Source organism: Pholis gunnellus (assembly GCF_910591455.1).
Source record: "Pholis gunnellus genome assembly, chromosome: 22".
NCBI classification, from domain to species: domain Eukaryota; kingdom Metazoa; phylum Chordata; class Actinopteri; order Perciformes; family Pholidae; genus Pholis; species Pholis gunnellus.
Genome location: NC_136549.1, coordinates 7,879,082 through 7,904,192, shown reverse-complemented (window position 1 = coordinate 7,904,192; position 25,111 = coordinate 7,879,082). Strand labels below are relative to the sequence as shown.

At 44.4% G+C, this 25,111-nt stretch overlaps 1 protein-coding gene and 1 long non-coding RNA gene across 3 annotated transcripts in view; one reads left to right on the top strand and one right to left on the bottom strand.

Annotated features, from left to right (window-relative positions):
* LOC306714224 overlaps positions 1-6,390 on the bottom strand; it is a 30,350-nt gene extending 23,960 nt beyond the window's left edge. Inside the window, exons 1-2 of one of the 2 annotated variants that reach the window (XR_013767611.1) lie at positions 6,163-6,390; positions 1,755-1,816 (exon numbers count right to left, since the gene is read on the bottom strand). This is a non-coding gene — a long non-coding RNA (uncharacterized lncRNA). The remainder of the gene's footprint in view (positions 1-1,754; positions 1,817-6,162) is intronic. The other variant, XR_013767612.1, reaches the window with a different exon arrangement.
* Positions 6,391-18,993: 12,603 nt separating this feature from the next.
* Positions 18,994-25,069, top strand: wnt7ba (wingless-type MMTV integration site family, member 7Ba; the record flags this gene model as incomplete). The annotated part of the gene is made up of 4 exons (XM_079183407.1): positions 18,994-19,208; positions 20,298-20,528; positions 23,557-23,824; positions 24,590-25,069. Exons 1-4 carry the CDS (start codon positions 19,126-19,128, stop codon positions 25,067-25,069), a joined length of 1,062 nt encoding a protein of 353 aa, XP_079039533.1. The 5' UTR covers positions 18,994-19,125.
* Positions 25,070-25,111: the final 42 nt, after the last annotated feature.

Sequence of the window (25,111 nt, the reverse complement as noted above, 5' to 3'; positions counted from 1 at the left end):
GAAGCTATTTCAATGTTCTGTACTTTTCACTCTGTCTGTCAAAGTGACCAGTTACTTTAACACTTAGATCTTGTGCCACCAGGATCAGCCAAAATACTAAAAACTGTTTTAATCAATAATGTACATATCCATTATTTAATTAAAGGGGACAATTACTTTAAATAAGTACTTTATTTGGAGAATATTTTCCTGATAATTCCTTCTGCATTTCAGAAGGTCACTCAAGTCAAATCTAAACCCTGAACATCACGGGAAAATCACACAGGTCTGGGCCAGCTGAGCTACCACAGCAAAATCAAGAATGTAAAAACTCTTCACACAGACACACACACACACACACACACACACACACTATGCACTAACCTATTGAGCCACACTACTCTTATAACACAATGAAATGCATCAGTGTTGATGTGAAGATAAATCAGGAATCGGGGACACTACGTCCAATGAAAACTGCACGCAGCACAGAAAGTTTGGCCGCCCCTTTGCAGCTTGACATTTGTTTGAAATTCGCAGTGAAGACGGAATTGGTAAATAAATAATGCTGTACGATAAAAAAAGAAGGCTTCAAATAGAGCCCGTGATTGGTGCTTAGTATCGGCCAATACTGCCTCTAGTGATTAGTGTACATCCTGAGCACCCTTTAAACATTTCATGTGATAGTGGGGCCATAAAAAGACAATCTTAAGGTTGTTGAATATTTCATCTGACACAAGCATTAAATACTCCGGCTTCAGTGAAGCCTTACATACAGAATACTGTATGCATGTGACACGAGCATATGTGTGGAAGATGTTTTTTATCACCTTAGGAACACATAAGATTAAGAGGAACATCAAGTTTCCTGCAGCTTAAGTGAACTCAGAGCCTGATATTAAAGTTATACTGCTGGATTTATACTGTCTGCACCAGTTAACTCCTTCCATCTGGTAGTCAATGTGAGTTAAAACAAACATAATAAACTACTTGCACAAAATCTGTTCCGATTGATTAACAAGTTATTTCTCTCAAAACCACATTTTGATACAAAAGCATAAATTCATAAATAAATAATACAACATATGTGGTCTGAATTATGACGAGTCAAAGACATCGCATTGTTGGCATCAACTTCAAGGCAAAGAACACAAATGTAAAATAATCAACCACTATTTCATTCTATCCCAGAGAGTCTCCTTTCATAAAATCCACGATGGTCATAAGTTTATACATAATTATTATTATTCCAAAACTAAAGCCAGGCATCGAAAGAGTGCTGACGGTGTTGCTTGACAAACTGCTGCTCATCTCTCAGATCTGATTCTGCTTATTATGGTCTGTTAAAATAAAATTGGCTGTTTTGAAACATTAGACAGAGAGTCTTATTTTCTGTCTTGTTATCACTCGTGATTTCACAAGAGCTGGGGAAGGATGCCCAGAGTGTGCATTCGATTATGAAACTGCAGTGATATTATTGAGAAATGCATCTGAGTATTATTGAGAAATGCTGATTTTCTAGATCAGATTCCATTATACTCAAACTTCATTTAACCAGGTTAGTCCTGATTAACAATGTATTTTTCAAGGTGCCTGGCTGAGAGAAAAGCATAAAGCCAAATGGGACAAATCAATGCACTACACATAACATATGATTTGTACTAAAAAGAAATAGAATAATAACTACAACGCTGCATAATTAGGCTCCATAATTCATTAGCTTATGCCGAGTGGACTTGTGCTGGATTTGTGTTTGTGTTAGAAAATGTGTTCACCTGCATCGCAGTATCTGAGGTCTTGTGGCTCCACGTCTACTTGTGTCCTCACTTGCCCTGCACTAAAAACACAAGACATAGAAAGAGACTCAAATGACGAATAAAAAACTGTGTGGAACGCCACGTTCCTGTTGTTGCGACCTGCACTGTTAAAAACAGCGATGGGAATCAATGATTGATGAGGACGTGCGGTGCTTGGTCGTCCCACAGTGTGCCAGTGCGAAGCCGAGCCAGGACATTCTTACTGGATCCTTTCTGCTGTTACATGTCGGTGCTGTCGGGCAGAGAACCCGCTGGAATTTATTTATGTCTTTTCAACCGTGAGTTATGTTGGTAGAAAAAACAAAACATTAATCATTAATCATATTTATGTAATGATTCATTTACTAAATATCAAAGACACTTTTATTTTCAATTAGAACTCTGATGAGCTGAATCAGGGTAAAAGCTATCAGGATTCTAAGCTTTCCTTTATTAAACAAACACAATAAAGGAAATGTATGTGAAAAGAAACAAGCTAGAGAATGTAGTTCTGCTCCGAGACGACTGAGACGGAAACAGGAGCAGCCATTCCAGATTAAACTGTGTCTATTCGGTAATAAAACGTTTCCCTTTGGAAGGTCGAAGCACAAAGTCATATATACTTCGTATTTCTGTCGTGCTGCAGCAGCAGTGCGTCTGTCCTACTAACAACTAGTTAAAGATTTTGCAAACACATGATAGAGGCTGAGTGGTTTCAGTTAGAATATCTGCTTTTATTTAATTCTGAAAAATCCCCTTCCACTGCAATATGCACAGGAAACCTTGAAAATTTGATAATCTACAACTGAGGTTCAGGTAATGCCGTTTCAACAATTTGTCTTGGCCTGCATTGGAGTTTCACTGAACATGAAATGTGTCTGAGAACAAATTCAAACTCAGTTACCTTAAAAGCTAATAATTCCATGTCGCATGTATGTCCAACACATGATTACAGTTAGGGATATCAGCTTTCAACCATGCTTGTTCTTTGGCATTGTGGCTACGACAGGAAATCTACTTAAATGTTTTTTCTTTCACCCAGAAGGGTTTATCAGTTATTTGGGGCTTTTGTTCTGTCCATTTTATCACAGCTTTAAGGAACACAAAGGGCTTCAGAATCCTTCCTAGTGCCTCAAAGCTGGCCTTAATAAATCCAGTGCTACGGTTTGTGTAGGTGTTTTTAGGCTATTTTTTTTGCTGTGGGTATGTTGAAAGTGAACCGGAAGAACCTGCACTGCTCCCCACAGAGCTCTGCTTCATTTGCTTTTCGTCTCTCCTTTCCTCCCCCCCCCCCTCCCCATCCTCTCACAGCGCTCATGAACTCTCCATAAACCCGCCGATTCCCCCCAGAACGCTGCTGTCTGTCCGACATCAGTAGAACTAGAAATAAAGGAAATAGTGAGAAAAAAAAGCTGAAACAGACAATACGGTATAGAGAGCGAAGAGAGGGAGGGAAGAAGAGAGAGAGAGAGAAGCAGGACAGATTGCAGAGGGTTGAATCAATGCAGCGGCCTTTTTTTCTCCCCTCTCTTTTTTTCATTTTTTTCTCTCTCTCTCTCTCAAATGATTCACAGTGGAAAGAAAAGGCCTTTTCCTTGTCCTCAGTTGAACTCCACATCAGCTTCCTGTTAGAAAAGCGAGGAGGAAACACCCAGAGCAACACGCGCGTGCGCACATACGCACACACTCAGATACACACAGAGGAAGGCCTTCACTAGTGGATTCTTCGCTGCCAGAGAAATTAGGTCAAGCACTTAAATGCCCTGCACCGAGATGTGCAGAGATTTAAAACGTGAAGTGTTTGCCGGGGACAGCAAAGGCATACCGGAGCAACAGACATGCACACACACACACACACACACACAAACGCTTGTTGCACTCGGAAATACGCACTATACTGTAAGCTCGCGGCTTGCCACTTTAATGAAAGAATCGGTGACGGACGCCCACTCCTCCTACTGTTAATACACCATCCATCTGTGCAGCTTAGAACATGACATGGTGGTGCAGACACACACGACGAAATAAATGATGTGTGTTTAAAAACGGGCTCAGAAAAAAACACCTTTTAAGTCCTTTCAGGGGCCGAAACTAAAGCGGTACGTGCTCGCGTTCTCAAAACACCAGATGACCTGATTAGGGAGTGACAGGAGTCTCTGTGCGCTTCAACACAGCTCAGGATGGGACAGCACAACACGCCACATTGCAGTATCAGCCGTGCACACCGAAAATCTCCCCCCCCACCCACCGCCTCTCCCACCCTCTGACCTGAAATGCCCTTAAAGAAACAACACACCACATCTCCATCACATCCAATCAACTATTCATAGAAAGGCTGGATTGCGCTCGGCCCGATCTTGCCGTTTAGGGTTTCAATCAATTGCGTGAGATATTAGAGAGCGGGAGGGAGAGCGGGAGGGAGGGTGAAGCTGTTCTGAAACCAAATGAGAGATATTTTTGGGAGAATCCAAGCCTCATCTCTTCTCCATGTTGGCCACTGCCAGTACGGCCCACAACGGGGCTCTGAGCTACGGGGCGGCGGGGGTAAATCAGACGATAATCACGCCAATGTTCACTCTGCAGCCACGTGCTTTCTCCCGTCCCACTGACTCACACTGGAGAAATGAGCCTCGGCCCATTGTCTGAGGGCCACCTGTGTTTCTGCTCCATTTTCTTGAAGGCACAATGGCATTTCCCTGTTCATGGCGGTAATAGCGCTTTATAAACACGCCAGACCCGGGTATTAATACATGACCAAAAGGTCATTCGGACCCTGTTCATATTTCGGCTTGCGGCAGTTCTGTTCCTCTTTCCAGTGAAAGAGACATGGAGGGGGAGAGAATGTGGTAGTAGCACAACACCACGTTTCTGTCAGCCAACGCAGATCTTTTTTTAGGAAACTGAATTGCAATTTCGACACTTCGGGTTTGAGCAGAATCTTACCGGCCTGCATACGGAGTTTTGAGAGCACAAACAAACACCCAGATCAAGCAGAAATACATGGGCAGATGTGCACTATGCCAGATATGACCCGAAAGGACGAGCGAGCCCTGTAGATAAACTGTGTGTGTGTGTGTGTGTGTGCCACATTTGAACTTGTGCTGCGGGTAAAAGTTATCTCTGGCATGAACGATATCTGGGGCATGATCTGAGACAACGGAGCGCCTGAATCTCACAAATAACGTGAAACGTGCTGTAAAGGTGGACGTGCACTATTTAAATCATGCATTTTCATGCAGTGTGAACAATAATGTGATTCTATTGCAAAGTAATAATGTTTCTACCAATGAAAAAGCACAGTAGCATATTTGCTTTTGTTGCTCAGAGAAAGACGATGAACCACACTAAGTATTTTTAAGGGACATTTTCTCAGTGAATATTCTGTAGCCCCACAAAGAAAAGATTTAGGCAACAAAACAAATTCTTTATGAATTCAAAAATACTACGTATTTGTTCTGTTCTCTTGCTTGAACACCTACATGTCCTACCGGATGAATGTGCAGCTCCTGTTGTGACTGTTCAAGCACACGCCAATAATTAAATATTATCACATACATCCTCGCTTTAACTCCTTTAAGGGTTAAGGGATGTAGATTTCTATCTTTTTCAAAACATATTTTTGTATTTTAAAGAAGCTGCACTGTGCACCTGAGAAACAGTCAGGGAGCTCACACAGGCCTTTTAATCATTGCAAATGCAGCCAGCTACTGCCGAGTTAGCCCCTCTCAGATTTCAATGAATTAATTTCATCAAAAACTTCTCTGAGGGAAACCACAGTGACACAGCGGGGGAAACCGCACAGCTCTGCCATATGTTCTCATGTCTTACACACACGTATTATCTCTGAGCGAGCAGCTCGGGAGACGCCGCTTTTCTAATTAAATGCACATTTTGCTGAAATCCTGTAAATTGCTCACTTGGAGAGCGGTGATGTCCCCCCCCCCCCCCCCCCCTTCCGCTGGATTGACGTGATCTGCCCGGGCCGTCTATCTCTGTTTGCATCGGGGACAACAAAGGGAGAGATTATGCCTCTCCGCGAAGGGAAAGTAGGGCACGAATAGGCGACGTCTTTGCTTGTACTGCGAGGGAGAATTTACGGTCTGGCGACCATTTCGTCTTCACGTGGGGACTGTTCGCAAATTTACAGACGATTATGTTAAGCTGTTAAACAGTTATTCCGAGAGCGCTTGTTTTTAGCACCCTGGTAACTTCCCCTTCAAGAACCGTGGGTCGGTTCAGTCACAACAGTGTCAATATCCACTGATATCGCTACATGCGTACGCTCAAAAAACAGACCATCGTTGTCATTTTTACGCACTTTACGCAAACCGCAAAAATAAATAAGTCGCCTCACAAAGAGAAAAAGGGTCAATTTAAGACTACGCACCGACAGGTCTCGAGTTCAAGTTGGCTGGTCGCTTCCTGCTGGGTGTCCAACTCCAAGTCCGGGGGCGTTATATCTTCTGTACGGCGGCTCGTCTTCCATTACGTCTCTGGGCACAAAAACAGCTTAAAATTAAAAATTAAAAATAGAGCACAAAGCGATATTTGTAGGCTGGGAAGTTGAAAATGCAGTCGTGTTGGAAGTGCTGGGAGACCGTATCCGTGAGCAGCTACGGAAGAGTTGTGTTCCCCCCCACCCCCCCTCTCTCTCTGCGTGTCTCTCCGCAGCTCGGTTCAGTGGGGACACAGGCAGCAGACTGCGCCGCGCGTCCTTCGCCGCCGATGAACCAGATGCGTCAGGTTCAGCTGAGGTGAAGCCTCCCGTTACACAACCAGCCCGGCTGTGCAGCAGCAGCAGCCTGCACTATCGGGCTTAGCTTATTTAATGTCTCCTATCGGAGGAGAAAAGAAAAGCCACATCACAACGAAGTACCTGCAAAAACTAGGCTGTGGTGAGATGATTATTAAGGGCTGCCTCACTCCCACCCCCACCCCACCTCCAGCCCCCTCCGCGGATCTAAAAAGCACTATTTGCTTTAGTGAATTTACCTGATGTCAGCCTTATGAAAAAGACGTTTTCATTGTGTCATTCACGTCACTTCTTTGGCTGAAAATAGCCAAAACTACCGCCGCTAAATTATAAACTAAACTTCATTATCACATGGGAATAAAACACATCTGTCTTATGACATTCAAATTCCAATTAAGCACGACAATGTCACTACAAAATCACACTTTTAGCGTCGTGCGCAGACTTCAACTCCATCTTGGGTCATTAATAAAACAAAATGCTTTTTTTCCCCGTTTGTATCATCCCCCAACTACATGTGTAACAGCAAGCTTCCCACACGCTTTAGCCACAAAGCCTTATTCATAATAAAATATACGTTCTTCAAACAAGCAACAGGTTAAAATTAGAAAATGTGTAATAACCAAGTAATACTTAATACCTTAAATATGTCTGTAACGGTGTTATCTCCCTCCAACAATGCTCAAAGAGCAGCACAAATAAATAAAAACACATTCAAACACAGCTAAACTCATCTCTCAAGCTACCTACAGCTTAAGCTCCACAGATAATTATTTTTCTTTTTATGCTAGCTGACAAAACACAACCATGCATGGTTTTAAGCTGCATTTCTCACACCGGTTTTGCCGGCGTTAATTAGCGTGGTTCAGTTGCGTCCCCTCTGTAAGTTAATGACGGTCTAGCTATCCCGTCAGAGGCCACAGGTGACTTGAAGACAAGCCCAGACCTGTTGACCCGATTTGCCTCGTGGACACTTCATTGATTAATCAGCTGTGGACACGAGTCGAGACGGAGCTGTTAAAGGATCATTCTGTAATTAAAGAAAGTTGTTAAAAAATGATCCCGAGATCAAAACCCGGCAACAGCTATTTAATTCATTATGCAGAGTCTTAATTTAAGCAGGTGGTTAGCTTGAACTTGAACCTGGCAATATTTTATTTGTTTGAATGAGGTAGAAGACATATTAGAGCAGATTATATATATATATGTATGAAAATATTTTTGAAAACACATAGCTAGCAAACAAGAGACACACAGAGAGACAGATAGATAGATTTTCAGCAGAATAAAGACATCAAGCAACAACCGATGTGAGAGAAAATAAAATGTTACACTCCATGCAAAGACCCCTGCTGGGTCACTATTTAAAAATGCAGAGATATAAATTATAAGGCATGTGAAATAAAGATTTAGCCCTAACCGGCATTTACAACTGTGATGTGAATTAGTAAATAAGAAACTGAGAGTCAATTATTAATTTAATTAATTAAAATGCTCTTATGGTGGATTTCAGTTCAATCCATTTAAAAAAATATGTATCATCTCTTAAAATGAAATTGGTTTGAAGTAAATGTTTTGACATTTAAAAAACAATTATAATAAAGTGATTTTATTATAATCATTTATTATAATCTGTGAACAAATCAGAAATGCTTTATTTAAAATTACTAATGTACTAAAACAAGCTGTTTGTGTTGTTTGATTTTTTTGCACCAGAGTAAAAGCAGCAACTATGAACCAGTGTATTGAGTGGTGGCAAATCTGTATTGACAAGTGATATCACAGTTGCACTCGGTGACCGGACGCTGGGTACAGTACGCCTATATCCATCAGCACAGAAAGATACCATAGGATTAGGAGTGTGTGTGTGTGTGTGTGTGTGTGTGTGTGTGTGTGTGTGTGTGTGTTCCTACAGCTCAGCTGCATGTAGGCTATAGCTTGGATTAGGATTAAAAGGAGACATACGTTCTTATTGATGGAGATTCACCTGATGTGACTCAAGACAAACACACACACTCTTTTTTTCAGTTTAAAAGTAAAATAAAGTGTGTGTTCTAGCAAGTATTAAAAACTGTGTTGTCTACAAGTTACAAAGCTGTGTGTGCACTTTTATTATCATTGACTAATTCACTGCTGATTCCTTTTAGCCAATTCTAAACAAATGCTTCAAAATAAGAGTGACATAATTAGTACGTCATTAATTAGAGTACTATTTGTCAAAACCTTTATACGGAAAAAATAAATATTTATAACAGTGTAAAACCAATTAGATTTTTTTTCTCTAATAATACATAGACAGACACATATACACAAGCCTGTTGCTGGAGCTTCTAACAGTCCTTATATTATCACTGTATTATTTTACATGATAAATCACACATTATGGAACAGATTTTTTTTTCCTCACTTTGACTGTGAAAGTTGAATAATATTTGTATTGTTTTTTTTAAGGTGTAAATTGATATGCTGATGAAGAGATAATAAGGATTTTTCATAGTTACTTAACAAAATGAATATCCTCATTGAGAGCATTCCTGAGCAGCAGCTGTCAAACCTATAATACAATAGAAGTTCTAAATATTCGATATATATCACTTCAAGTATGATAAGAGATGTTTGTAATGGATATACAGATACATGCACTTATCATCCAAAACCTTACACATAAATGGCCTTCAGCACTCAGCACTCATCAATCTTTCATTTTTATACGTGTACATTTGTACAAACCAATCAAGCAAAGAGTTATTGACAAAGGAAAAGTATTGACTCCACCACTAACCATCTCTAACTAGATATTTTCCATAATTTCAATCAACAACATGTTGGAGAGGAGAGGAGAAAAGAGCTTGAATCTTGTGTAGGTGACCGGGGGGCTCTGTTAGGCGCTGCTAATTTGCAATCAGAGACTCTCTTTGAGCCCTACCATGTCTCCAGACAGTGTGGATGGCAGCTGAGACAAAGCTGGCATTCTCCGCCGACCAAGGCCCCTCTTAGTTTTATTTCAGGCCACTGCTCTCAGACACAGACCATTCTGCGTGGAGCACCGAAAGCACGTCATCGAGAGAGAGAGAGAGAGGAGAGAGAGAGACTATAGGCGCGAGGTTGGAGGGCGAAGAGGAAGAGAGGGCGAGGGGAGGTGTGGACTAAAAAGTGGGAGGAGGTTTTGTTGAGGGCCAAACTGCTGTCTCTACCCCCACCGCCCTCACCGCCCTCCCTACTCCTGCTGCTCCTTCCTCTCCTCGGACGGTACCCCCGGCCTGTTCCCCTGCATCGTGCTGCAGTGCAGTGCCACGCCCCACCTCGCATGGAACGATTCGAGATTTGATCGATAAAACACTGCTGAGACCCGGAGAGCTGATCGGGACCTTCTCCCCTTCAACATCTTTACTTACTTCCTGGAAAAATCAGATTCTGGATAAGTACTCTGCGTAGGAAGTTCAGTAAACTCTTGAGCGGCCAACTTTGTCTGCTGCACATGCACCAAATACTATACGGTATATATATCATCCACATTAAATACAGTTTTAGGGCTACAGAAATCCCACCCTCATAATAACGTACATGGCTTCCACATAGAGAGGTACAGATTAAAATTTTAGGAATAAAAGAACACTGGAATCAGATTCGTACTAGCAGTTAAGTCGAAGTATTTAGGAGAGAAAACGTCAGAAAGTTGTGTCCCTAATAGCTTCTTGTTGTACATCTCCTCCATTGTGGTGGGTGTGCGCACAATATTTTTTAGGTCAGGTTGGCTTAGCATGCATGTTTTTGCAGCAATGCCCTGCTTTGGGAAATATTGAAAATGAGTGAAGGATAAATAGCTTTAACTGGGGCTTACTGAGAAAAGCACACGTCGCTAATACGACAGTATAACTTCTATCTAATTTCCTCTTTTAGGAATCAATGAAGTGTGAGCACACGATGCATGGCTGAACGCGTCGGTGCGCCCCGCGTTATCGCGTCATTATCAGCAGTCCTGTGGCTGTACAGTATGTTGTGGCTAGGTTGCCACAGGTAACAGGTCAATGATTACCCAGAGGGCCGAGGGTGTCCTCAAGCTGAGGTCAGAAGCACTTCCCCATGAGAGAGAGAGGGACAGCAGTCCCTGCCATCTATAGCTCTTGGCCTGCGCAGTTATCAGTTATCAGAGTCTTATCTGCTTGAAAAAAAAAAAATGTCACACCGTATGTACGACTGTGATATGAGCAGGGCCACGCTGCAGGAGTTTATGCTCTATTTTATGAAGGGATGACATGATCCTTCTTTTCCTTCGTGGTCATTTTAATCAAGGAGCGGCTACATCATTTTTCTGGGTCGCTTTAAGCACAGAGCTGCCACCTGTTCAGCCACGATTGAATCAATGACTGGCGTCTTTCATTACACATCAATAATGTTTAAACGCAGGCTGCAGAAAAAGTAAGGCTAACACAAACACAGAGGGGGGAAAAAACTGCCTCAGTCCTCTTTTTTTTCGGTTTGGGCCGATTCCCACAGGTTGCCTCACTTGTTAGCCGCTTTTCTTACGCTGGACCCAAAAGCACAATCCCTCTCAGTCTCACTCGAACACATAACAATGCCAGGAATGGCTGCATTTGTGCAGCACGACCATTAGGCAACATCCGACCGGCCTAATTCATTCAATTTCTCCCTCTGCCATGCCAGCACAATTGGCCTGAAAGGGCGCAGGCGGGGTGGGGTGGTGTGAGGGGGGGGGGCAGCAGAGGCTGGGAGGCTCGTCGCTGTAAATGCAAGAAAGCTAAAGTCAGTCACACAGTTGTGACTGCTGGAGGGCCGGATGGGTTAAAGCACAGGACGATGGGGCAGACTGTTGGGGAAAAATGGTGTCCTTGAGGCGATCCCAGCAGGACTCAGCGGTCACCCTGAACACCCCCCCCCCCCCCTCTCCCGCTCCGAGCTGGACTATATCTGTAGCAGTGAACGATACAAACGACTGGATCGTATGGCTCGACTTTCTCCCCTCTGCAGTCCAGCTCTCTTTCTCACTTTCTTTTTCTCTGGATGACCACAAGCAGCCATTGTCAGTGGCAGAACCACGGGAACAATTGGGTTCTTATGCTGCGGCCGGTCAGGGGACGGGAGGGTACACTTCAGCAGTGGCTGCACTAAGTAAATTATAGCTCCGACGGCCTGTGTGGTTTGGAGAGGCTGCGCTTTTTGTGAGAGGTCCCGCGACTAAAAAAAAACGCCGGTTCAGCACATTTGTTTGCCTCTGCGTGTGCAAAATGTCCACGGCGCGGCAAACGTAGACATTTTTTTTCTCGGTTTTGCAAACACTTTCAACCGACGGAGAAGGGCCGTTAAGGAGCACAAGTAGCTCCTTTTGGAAAGCACTCGACACTTTCTACACTACACTGAGTCACATCTTAGGAAAACTGAAAAGGCCTAAATGCGTGACTGCGGGGCAAAGCAGCGCTCCCTGTCTCCCTCCTTTCCTCTCTCTCTCTCTCTCTCTCCCCCCTCTCTCTCAGATCGAGGCTCCGCCTGTCCGCTGTCCTCCCGCGCTCCGATCACTCCACCCTCCCGCCCTATCCCCTTTCTACATGACATCATCTGCACATCTGTCGTCCCAACAGTGTGCTGGTGACACAGACAGGCCACACAATTATAGAGCTCTTTCCCACTGCTTTTGTCACCATCTCTCAGTTTCTTGCTCTCTCACTCCCCCCCCCGTCCCTCTGTTCTCCTCATTCTGTCTCCCCTTTTTCTCTATAGGTGCTTTTCTTACTTGTTTTTTCATTCATTCTTTCTCCCCTTGTTTCCCTGCTGCATCGTGTACTGTTATACGCTTGCATCTGACCGTTTCCTACAGTGTGACACGCACATTTGAGCCGGCAGGAAACAGCCATTAAACTAAATGATCCATTGGCCTGACCTCAGTCTTGACCCGTGTGATTGTGAGCAAACTCAATCAGCAAGGTCAGCACTGACATGATGCGACTCTTACGAAAGTTGTTTTTTCTTTCTCGACTCTCTGATTTGAGCTATTAGAGACTGCTAAAAGAGTTAAGAGGCTGAGGTTGCGGTTATATCAATTTGTGTGTGTGTTCGGAAGTGTGTGTGTGTGTGTGTGTGTGTGAGAGAGAGGAAGAGAAAGAGAGTGGGAGCGATTTTTTTGTGTGTTTCGACAGTAAGGCCCAACCCATAAAAGGGCCAAGTATCTTCAAGGGAATAGAAACTTACAGAAGTGTAACACATGTTTAACTCCCAAAGCCCCAGTGCAATAATTCTCCACGTACAAATTACTAACAGATCAAATCATCGTTGTACTGGATCAAACCGGCTGCAGCGGAGAAACAATCCTTGGCGAAGCAAATTATCAAATACAATTAATTCTACAATCAACAAAGTTTCCTTACATTTTTTTTTATAAATAAGAGTACTTCTTCTATAATTTCTCTTTATCTAAAAGGGTTCAAAAAGGGAGAAATAGCAGCTCCCGACCTGTTCCGAACACATATTTTTCTTGAGATAAGTTACAAGTTACAAGTTTAAAATAAAAAACATATTAAAATATAATTAACCACAACTGAGAAAATGATTTGCTGCTGGTGGACTTTAAGCAGGAGGATGTGGATTGTCTCTACTTTTGTTTTGGGGTCCTGATCTGACCCGAAGCGACTCCATCTCAGAATGCAGCAGATGAAATTTGAACCCAGGATTACACAAGGGTGTGGGGGGGGTCATGATGCCCGATGACCGCCACACAGTCCGCAAGCAAAACACTAATTTATAAAGTAAGCATGAGTCTGGATTATCACTTCAGTAATTCTTACTAATAGGCATCTTTGTTTAGGAAACAGCATGTTACAAAATGTGGCCCTTTATGTTAATAATAAGCACATTATCTAGATGTGTTCCTGTTGTTGCTGTGGACACCGGAGCAGTTCTGATGGCGTTTGAATCTCTTCGTCAAATACTAATGAACATCTGGCTCACGTGTCTTAACTGTATGTCTAAAATCCTGTCAGTAGGGAAGTGAACACGTTGCCCTTCTTGCATGCGGGTGATCAGATTGCACTAATTCAGCAACAAGTGGATGGAGGCATAAAGTGTTATAAATATCTTTTTAATCTCTGCAGTTCAAACGGATTCATGAAAAGCAACAGTGAACACAATTATCTTTGATCTCACGGTTCACTGCAAGCGTAGCGAATCTAAGAGAGCATGTTTAGTGTCCCGCGTTTACACGAACAAGCGTCGACGGTTAGGTTTTGAAATTTCGACGGTAGGAACCAAGATGGTGGAACCTCTGTCGGCTGGTGGGAAGGACAGGCTGCTGTACAGCTTCGCCTCCTGTGCTTCTGAAACACAGGAGCAAAGAGCCCCCTTGAGGATCTCGAAATGACTCACTTCATTTACTCTGAAATACGGAGACGCGACAATGCCAAAGTCACCTCGGGGATGAACACTGAATATCTGCACAGAATGTGGAATAAGCGGAAAGAGAAAGAAGCAAGAGGCGTTTTCTGTAGTTTAAACACGACTCACTGAATTAGCCTCTTCCATTTAATACTAAATGATACAAATGGAACGTGATGATGAAACCTCTGGAAGCGTATGGATGATGGTGCAATGCTGGCATCTGTTGTAATAACGCGTATAATAGCTGCTATTCTAATGTCAGGAAAGACAAAATGCTGGTGTGAAAGGGACTCAAACCAGAGAGGACTGAACTGAACTAAAAGCTTCTCTGGTGCTTTGTCTCCCTCTGCAGGTACGACTGAGTAAAGACAGTTGGACAACAAAGAAAAGAGAGTGAGGCGCAGAAGGCTGCAAGTGTTGCCAAAAGTGGAAAGAAATAGCAAAGCACTGCATGCATACGACATGATTATCAAACAGTCTGCATGTTTTTATTCCTATGCATCACTACGGGGGATCATTTCATCTGTTGGGAGCCAGAACTGTGCAATATTCATGTTTTTGGGCTTAGATTGCGCATAGTTAAAAAAAAATGCTTAACCAGGTCAAATCGTGCATTCATCACTTCCTTTAGATAACCGCGAAAAATGAAAACATCATACAGATAAGCAGCTGTTTTGACCTGCTCGTCTGAATGTGCTGATCCCTTCCTTTCTGTTCTGCTCGTTCTGTTAGTCGCTCCCGCTGTTGACTTCCAAACCATCTCTGGTGATGCCGTGTAGCCATATTCTCAACATCTGCAACATGTTTCCAACTCCAAATCTGCATTTCCACACAAAAAAAAAAGATAAATCCTGTTTACGTAATAAAAAAAACAACAACAAAAAAAAAAAGGAATAATTTCCGCAGACTTTTATTCGCCTCTTGGCATTTGTTCATCTGCTCTCAAAAAGGTTCAAGATGCTTCAACGACAATAATTGCTCAAAAGTGGAATTGTTGTTCCTCAACATGGAAACAATTTCCCGCCGTCAGCTTTGTCGGGTCCCATGAATGCTCGAAACGGTTAGAATTAGATTTGATTACAAAGTAGTTGCTTTTAGTTGTGTCATAAATGCTCTCCTGCCCGTTGACCCCCGGGGTAGTTTTGTTCTTCATCCCTCACAGTGCAGGGGGGCGACATTCAACCGCACTCGCATTTCTTGCGGGTTTCCAGCATGAGTTTTGCCCCCGTGACACATACAAGCACCATGTGTTTTGTCTTGCCACATTACAGCCTAAACAATGCCTCTGACATCGCGGTAAAGCTGGAAAAGCCACTGGAGCTGCATGTGGCTGCGTGCTAAAATTGCCCATGTGCACTTGTCTGACCTAAGCAAATGAAACCCATCAGTGTGTCGTTGGTGGATCAGAGGCACACGATATACGAGGCCAGGGGCCTTTGATGCACGTCTTTTCCCATCTAATTAAAAACTCAAATGCCGCACTTAAAGATGAACGCTGGTGCTTTTTTTTACATTTTCCTTTTTTTGTCAACAGCCTCGACACCGTCTGGCACTCGGCCCCGTGCCCTTCAGTTTCTACGTGTGTCTTCAAAAATGGGTCACACACATATAGTTTGTTTTAAAAAAAGGTAAACTCATTTCCTATAACAGTGCGGTGAGCGCTGGCGTTCACAGGATTGACAGCAGCCGTCGTGTTCATTGTAATAAAGGAACGTGCCACCCACGAGCCTCACTGATGTGTTCCTACAACGGCAACAACGGAGCCCTATTGAGTTTAAAAATAACTTTAAGGCACAATATTATCATCATATATTAGATACCTTGCATAACTTGATATATATAGGACCGAAGAGGTGTTCATTGACTTCCACAGTAGGGAGGTTAATGTATTTAGAGACAATCTCGGATGATTTTATCTGTTCATTAACTAAGCCATGGATTATTTTACTTGAGGAAGTTAATATTTTATCTTTATGTTGACAATGACAGTCAGCTGTAACACCACGCTGTGTTGGTTTGATTTCGTCAGCTATTGCCTTTTAATTCTGCACGTCACGTGTAGTGACTGTCGACAGCAGGCTGGCCCCTGGGTGTGTCCTAGGGGCCAAAGTGCTGCATTGGGTGTTCTTTGATTAATTATTCATCTTTGACTACTGTCTAGAAAACTAAAATTGGCTTTCATGGCTCTCGTCGGTGCGAAGAACCTTCCTTTCCGCTTCCAACTGCGTGTGAATGGGATTGTTGCGGCTCACACACTTTCACCTACGAGCCCTGTGCTAGTCTGCAGAAGACAAATGTCACTTATGACGAATTGTCAGATGTTTACTGTTATGATCAACAACACCGTTTCCTCGACAACCGCAAAAGGGATTCTGGGCTCGAGGACAAGATAGGCCCAAAAGCCCACAGAGTCACGAGAGACCCTTATTAATCTGGACTTTTTAGGCCTGCGTCCAGCTCGGCCCCCCCCCCCCCCCTCCCCCCTATGGGTCACCGCTCCAGTTTCTCCAGCGGCCGTCACTCATCACCATGATGAGGATGGTGCCATCGAAACCTTTTTCTGTCAAAACTCTTGACAGCTGTCCCTGTAGATTAAAAAAAAAAAACCCAGAGTCGTGTTAGTTTTTACAGCCACTTTCATCACTGACCTTACATCTTGTAATAAGTAATAAGAAATTCCCCGGGCGGCCCCAAAACTTCTCAAGTCTCCGTGTTCGCCTTTCCGAGCGAAAATATGAAAAGAAACAGATATCACAGCGCGAGCGCCAGGACAGTGAGTGCACGCTGCTTAAGTGCTGTCTTGGCTTTGGATATTGCGGTTTCGGAGGATTATCTGGAAAGAAAGAGAGAGAGAGGTAGAGAGGAGTGAGAGTAAGAGGTGTACAAAACACACACACACACACACACATGTATACACACAAAGGGTTCTTCTGCCTCTGCCGACGTTATCTGCGAGTCGTCCGCCGAAATAGCCGTCGATGGGAGTTCCTGTGACGAGGTTTCGGCAGCCAAGACGGGTCCAGTTTAGTGGCACGGCGGCTTCTCATTCTTGACACTGCGGCGCATATCTGACCGCAGCTATAGTTACACACAGTTTGAGTGGGCGTCACGATCAGGCCAATCTCATAGCAGCCAAAGTATGAGAAGCATGCTATTATTTTACGCTCCACATCACTGCAATCTCTCTTGGTTGGCAGTCAAGAGAGAATTTAAATGAAAAGGTTCATTTCCACAAACTGCCCTCAATTGTTTTCTAAGACGGGGTCTCTCACTTTTGTTCCGATTGATATCGCACTGCGGTACAAATGTTATTAATATTATCTCCTCGTGTGTTATTTGTTCCGCTCAAGTAAAGATCAGAATGTCTCAAATTTCGGGCCGACAAAATGTCAACAACAAGCGAAGAAGATATGTACTTTGTCCCCCGTCCACTCTGTGAAGTAGACCTATAAAACCCCTCGTCCTTTGAAGGTGCCGTGGAACCGAACAGGATGGCCCCCTCCCATTGTACTTAAAGAAGAAGAAGAAAAAAAACTCTCTTTAAAGTTCCACAGCAAACAGGGCGCTGTTTGCTGTGGAACATCTTTAAAAGGACGGATCAGCGTACATTCCTTTTGTGCCGTCCTTGTTGGCTTTCCCATCGGTTTACACCTCGACACTTCACTTCAAAAGATGGGTTTAACAAGAGAAGTCTCCATGCAGAAGAAATGTCACGTCTAAATGTCACATAGCGCTTAATCAAAAAAAAAAAACACTCTTTCTTTCCCGTATGAGAAAGGTCTTCTTTTTTCCTCGTTCATTAAAAAGTAGAACTTGATAAACTGCAGCTGACCGACACTCTACTATCTGCTGTGCACTCCAGCATCAATGTCTAGCCAGATGTTTTGGGATGATGACATTTCCTTCATGCGGCCACAGGAGGGCGTATTGTTGGTGATGCACCAGCAGGACATGTGAGCTGGAAGCCCACAGAGTCTCATCAACTGACTGACTGAAGCACTTCAGCAAGAGGAGGAATTCCCTGCAGGGATTTATAATGCACACCATCAGGTGATACATGACATAAAAGTGCATCTATAGTCTTTTATTAACGGTTGTTATCGTCAGGGTTGTTTGGTGACTATTTTCCCGATTCATCAATTAATCGCTTCGCCTAAAAATATGTCAGAAAGAGTCGAGACATACACAAAGCCCAACAGTCCTCATATATGTTTAGTTTAAATCTATATTTCAAATAGTTGCTGAATAATTGTCTGTCGATCGGATGTTGAATTTATCTACGGATGGTTTCAACTAGTTGTCTTTTCCCGTCCTCTTTGGCCCACATCAACAATCTGTTTCATAACTTCATGGTGAAGGTAAAACATGATCCCATTTTATTTTGAAGTAAAAAAAAAAAAAATCACGCCACAATAACATCCAGCAGCTATGTAAGGCATGATGAGATAAGTCATGTGTGGCCACGCTCTTATTCAGAGACAAGGATGCAGATGTGAATTCATTATGGCTGGCAATATATTACAGAGAAAGGTTTTCCTTTATATTGTTACAGAAACGGAATGTCACGGTTAAACTGCATTTAAGATGCATGGTGGAAAGATTGCACCCAGAGGGTCACAGGTGAGAAAGAGTAAAAACGGTGGGGGGGGGAGGGAGAGAGAGAGAGAGAGAGAGAGAGAGAGAGAGAGAGAGAGAGAGAGAGAGAGAGAGAGAGAGAGAGAGAGAGAGAGGTGTGTTGGGGGTGGGGATACGGTGTGATGCGCGGTGCAGACTCATCCCGGGGGCTGGTGCACCGGGAGAGGCCACTGTCCCACACCCTTCCAAAGTCACAATAGTCTCACTTTTAGAGACATCCGGAACCCAATCTGCCCCCCCCCCCCCCCCCCCCCACTCCCTCCCTCTCCCTCCCTTTCCAGCCCAGTCCTCTATCGGTCCAGGTGGCAGAGCGCACTTCGGCCGTGGGATGCAGCCTCTCATCTCCCAACACATGGACAGCGGAGCTTGGAGCTGCCGCAGCGCGCCACGGCTCCACTAGCTGAAGACAACCACCTCCTCACACAGCGGAAAGAAGAGACGACGCTCCCGCGTTTGAATCTTGGGACTGCACTTTTTTTTTTAAAAAAAGGATATACTTCTACCCACGACTTTTTTTCTTCTTCTTCTATTTTCAAACCGCAAGAGAGCAGAGCCAGTTGTGTTCAATGCGCAACCATGCTCATCATCTCGTCCCGCAGTGCGCTGCTGTCCGTCTACTACCCACAGATCTTCCTCATCCTCACCAGCGGTAGCTACCTGTAGGTTTCTTATCCATGCACTTTCGTCAACTCAAACACACCTACACGTTTGCTAAGCTATTAGTTGTACCTTACGCGCAAATTGGCCAATTACGCGCGGGGGAAATTTGATCGCACCTGGAGAGCATGTAGCTGGTTGTTGCAGGTGTTTTATTAAATCACTTTTTGAAGTTGCTAAATGTTGTTCTGCTATTTGCAAAGAGATTGTTTTAGAAATGAATGAAGTGTTATTCCACAATGGAATCACGGGCTACCACGTATTTCCGAGCAGTCGTCTAATTTTCATTTAAATATTTGATCATAAATAGACTCGTTATGAAGAGTCAATGATGATTTGACTCATTAAATCCACCTGATTCTCACATGTACTGCTGATGAGATAACCTGCTCTTATGGGTTCACCAGAATGACTTTGTCATGGGAGCACCTCGTCAGACAAGAGCCACAATTGGAAAGCCGCATATGGAAACGAGACATATTGGACTACTTCATGCTCGGCCTATAGGCGCGGGCCTATGGAATGAGCTCTTTCTTATGGCATTAAAAGACCCAGGCCCTCACAAAGCGAATGATTGCTGCACCATACATGCTTCTCATTCATAACAAGGGCAGGCCCTGAAACTTTAAATAGCTGTGGTGGTTCATGTTTTCTGTAACACGGAGAGAGAGAGAGAGAGAGAGAGAGAGAGAGAGAGAGAGAGAGAGAGAGAGACAGACAGAAATGAGCTGGATTTGGACCCAAATTAACTATTGTTCCCTTTTATTGTCTTTATGAAGGTCCATTAGATTATACACGATGGGAGTCTGCTCTTATCTTCTCATTTGGTTTTGATTATTTGGGTTTTGTCTTTATGATTTGTAGACTGGCAACTTTAGCCAAAAAAAACAAAAAAAACATCGTGCTTATTGGAAACAATTCTCATCAATTTTGTCCCAAAATCGTTGCCAAGTCATGTTCAACCAGGGCCCAGAATTCAAACGATATACGCTGCGTATGTTTTCAGGTATACATTTTTCATTTCTCCATGTCTCCTCATCTGTTCTCAATTCCCCTTCTCATCAATCCCCGTTTCTTCTCTCCGCCCCCAGGGCGCTGTCCTCTGTGGTAGCTCTAGGTGCCAACATCATCTGCAACAAGATACCGGGACTGGCCCCCCGTCAGAGAGCCCTCTGTCAGAGTCGCCCCGACGCCATCATCATCATCGGCGAAGGCGCTCAGCTGGGCATCAACGAGTGTCAGCACCAGTTCCGCTACGGCCGGTGGAACTGCTCCGCCCTGGGACAGAGGACTGTCTTTGGACAAGAGCTGAGAGTAGGTCAGTCTGTTTGAAACGCAGCTTCTTTTAGTTGTTTGAAACATATTTTTCTCGATGCAGTCAATAGAAAAGTAGGCTGAGTTGGCTCAGAGGATTTTTCTGGGACAACAATGTTTGTTTTTAGGCATTCTTTATGCCGATATTTTAACAATAGATAGATGACAGGAAATGAGGGGGGAGAGATGGGAGATGACATGCAACGAGGAGGCTAAGGTTCACGGTTGGGGCTTTAAACCGCAGGGGCCAAACTGCTTTTACCCGAGTTTAACAACAGTCAGTTTAGACGCAGAACAATCTCAGCTTTGAGGCACGAGTGTGGACTGATGTGTGACCCTCCTTTTGGTGTCGCTTTAATCTGTGCACAGGCATGTAAAGGTTAATGTCAACAGGTACGTTCAATTGGTCAAACCAAACCACAACTGAGCCGTGTGGTCTGGGTTTGTGGATGAGCACGGTTCAGCACCACATCAGCCCGCTTCCTCATTCTCCTCGTAATGTCCTCGACCCTCCTGTCCTTGTTGTCGGCGGCGTGAGAAAAGGCGGCAGCGTAGCTCAACTAAGTGGCCCGAAAGACTTAAAAGATGGGTGACGAAGCTTTGACAAAAGCATTTCTGTTTGGAATACCACATGCAGCGACCGCAATAAATTCTCTTCCTCTTTTAAAACACACACACACAAAAAACTGCAACTCAAAAGGCCTCGCAAGTGTCCCCCGAAGGACATTAAATCTGTGTGTGACATCACTGTGCTCGCAACACACGTATTGTCACAGCGACGCAGTCGTGAATGGAATGTGAGGACTACCTTATAAAGCAGGGTCTAACGCCTATCTGGGTGTGCCATCTCCTGAAAGCATTTCTATATCAAACCTACACAATCTATAAGCACACACACACCTCCCTGCTTCTCGTCAGCATTCTTCCCGGTTTGATTTCTCACAGAAGCCCGTTTGCTCCTAATGTGAACCTCTCATATAAATTGTATTTGAGTCCGACATGTTTTGTTGCGGTCCTGCTGTGGGTTTGGATCCGTGTTTAATCTAGCAGCCCTGGGAGCAATCACTTTCTTCTACACGGGACACAGGCAGACAGACGTCTGGATCCCTTTATTTCTTTTGTCAGAGGAAATGTCTCTTTTCTCTTGTGGTGTGTAAACGAGCTCGGAGAGACGCTTTGGACCCAGCGTAGGCCCTCGTGTGCTCTCCTCGCAGACACTTTAGCCAAATAAGGAAAATCCTATTACATCTGTAAAAAAGTAATGAAAACCTGTTATTGTATAAACACATAACGTCATGGATTCTCAGTAAGATGGGTTTTTCTCTTCGCCATCTCCGGGTATCATTTTTGCTATTTTCAAAAAGAAAACAGGAAATGCAAGCCAGAGCCTTACCCCCCCTTGTTGTGCCGCTAGCGTACCATCCACCACTTCATTTTGATTGACCTGCCGGGCCTGTGAACTCATTAAGCATTGAGAAAGAGCAGAGAGATTCATGCTAACCACTAATTGAAGTCAGCTCCAGCAGCTGGATGGCAACAATGGAGCCCGGCGCGCACTGCCGCGCAATCAAAACAAATCACAGTGCGAGGAGATGGCTGTTTGGCTATTGCATGCGCCTTGATGCCTTGAGAAAAATGCTCACCATACAATATATCCGAATGGGTCGCGGATTTAGCCTGATGAGAGAAGACTTCAGGGTTTGTTATGAGTTATGGGCCGGGGGGGGAACCGCAGGCCCGATGGTTCCTGCAAGTGAGTTTGTCAGGTTGGAAGGGAGCCATTAGAATCGCCTCTACCAGAGACGCCACGCATTAATACTCTGTTGAGAAGAACAGAGGCCCAGCATTATCCTGATTGGGAGAGGGAGGATATCCTATAACCAATTGTTGTGCCAGTAAATTAATTCCCCCTTCCGTGCCATAAATATAAATGTGTTTATTCTCAAGTTCAAATGGTGACACACGAAAGCTTGGATCGGCCGGGCACATCTCAGTCAGGCCCGGCCACAGATGATTCCGACATTGCAACACAGCGGTATCATTTGCTATAATAACGTGGACCGCCTAAGACAGACACAGAAGGACACTTAAGCCGCGTGAGAAACTCCATTGATGAATACCATTAAGACACAGCAAGGCTGTGAGCGCCGATCCAGACAAGAAAAAAAAAAGCTCCTCCAGTCAGCCAGTAGATGTCACTTGTGTTGTCTTCACTGTTCTGATACAGTGACATGAGTTTGATCTAATCAGCCTTCCGTTCAATGCCAAATAAGTACATTGATTCATTGTAAAAAGCTCTCTTTCATGCGAACAATTTTAACACCTTGTATATTAGAGACAAGTGGGAAAAGAAGCAGGAATGAGGCTTTGTGGGAAGGCTTGGGGGGCCTTTTTACAAAAAATATTTGTAAGATATTTAAAAAAAATACAAGAATATGAATTTGACGCATTGGCGCCAATGTGGCTCAAGAAAGGCAAATCATTTCCAAATATTTTGGGACTGCCCCAAACTGTTGTATTTGAATGGCCTTCGTGAAACGTTAAGCACGGTAATTAAGACCGAAAGACCCTTGAACTCGGAGACTCCTTATCTGGAGCCACGTGTTGTTTGGAGACAGGCACTATTGGCATCTCTCTAAACCTCCCACTAGCTTTGCTGCAACTGTTTGGGAGGAGGATTCACACCTTCAGCAATTTAGTTGAAACAGAAGACACTATACAAATGTCTCATGGACTGCGTAGTACTTCTCATAACATGTAAACCGCAACTCATGCGTAGATTTGGTGCAGTGTTCCTATCATTTAACACATTCTTTGATAAAGGATGAAGGTCGAGCAAACCTAAATCCTCCTGCTGGTGCCACAACAGCGCAGCTGTATGATGGGCATGCAATTCTTGCCATTCTAGGTAAAGTACTGCTAGTAATAATTGTAGAATATCTACTCAATTTAAAGTACTTGTCGTTTGCCTGTAGAGAGTACCTGCATGACTCCTTTCCATATTCACTCAGATTCTGCTCGTTTCTCTCCAGGCAGCAGGGAGGCAGCGTTCACTTATGCCATCACTGCAGCCGGAGTTGCCCACGCAGTGACCACCGCCTGCAGCCAAGGCAACCTCAGCCAGTGCGGCTGTGACCGCGAGAAGCAGGGCTACCACGACCAAGAGGAGGGCTGGAAGTGGGGGGGCTGCTCGGCCGATGTTAAGTACGGCGTGGAGTTCTCGCGGCGCTTCGTGGACGCCCGTGAGATCAAGAAAAACGCCCGCCGGCTGATGAACCTGCACAACAACGAGGCGGGGCGAAAGGTAATGCAAGCAATAAACAAACTATATCCATCAACATCGATTTCTTTGGGGGGTTCACTGATGAAAACATCACATGACACCATATTCCAGTTACATCTGTGTCGGTAGAAAGAAGGAAACGCCCGGTTCTGAAACACAACTTTAAGTTATCTTGTGTATTTGCTTTATTACTGTAAATATATCAGCCCGATTTGACTCGTGCTCTGGACAAACACGTCACTAGACGTTCTAATGACTGAATAATCACACCGTCCTATAGCGAAAATGTGAAGGTAATCTTTTTCACATTATCAAGCTCAGTCACGAGGGCAAACAGTCACCTGTCAATTTTGTCATCTAAAATATTTATATATTTATAGTATAAATCTGGCTCAAACCACAAAGTAATTCTATACGTGTACGTACGGTTGCACAACAGCTCTGGTCACTTCTCTCGGGCTGTCACGCCATTCTGTGGTCTGAAGAAAGGTAAAGTTAATTAGAGACCGCGGTCTTGGTTTACGAGTTATTTTCCCCAGGTTTTCTTTTTTTGACATAAAGTTGGCATACTGGACGGAGCGCTGAAAGCTGAAGTGTCCGCAGAAAGCCCGGCTCACCAAAAGAGACGGATGTGAAGGCCGTGCGATGGCTATTAACCGTTTCAAAGTCAAGCTGCGGACGTGTGTAAAATGACCATTTATGTATTAACCACATAGAATATATTTTCCGCTCTTAACCACCTCTTCAAATTCACACAGACCTAATTTCCACTCTCTGTGTGATCAGATCCTAGAGGGGAGGATGAAGCTGGAGTGCAAGTGTCACGGCGTGTCTGGTTCCTGCACCACTAAGACCTGCTGGATCACCCTGCCGAAGTTCAGAGAGATCGGTTACCTGCTGAAGGAGCGCTACGGCGGCGCGGTTCAAGTAGAGCCGGTCCGGGCCTCGCGCCTCCGCCAGCCCTCCTTCCTGAGACTCAAGGAGGCCCGGGGCTACCAGAAGCCCACGGACACGGACCTGGTGTACCTGGAGCGCTCGCCCAACTACTGCGAGGAGGACACGGCCACGGGGAGCACGGGGACGCGGGGGAGACTGTGCAACGGCACCTCGACCCTCACGGACGGCTGCAACCTGATGTGCTGCGGCCGCGGCCACGACACGCACCACTACACGCGCATCTGGCAGTGCAACTGCAAGTTCCACTGGTGTTGCTTCGTCAAGTGCAACACGTGCAGTGAGAATTCGGAGGTCTTCACCTGCAAGTAGGGAATGAGGAAGTGGGGCACTGGAAGCAGGGGAGAGAGAGAG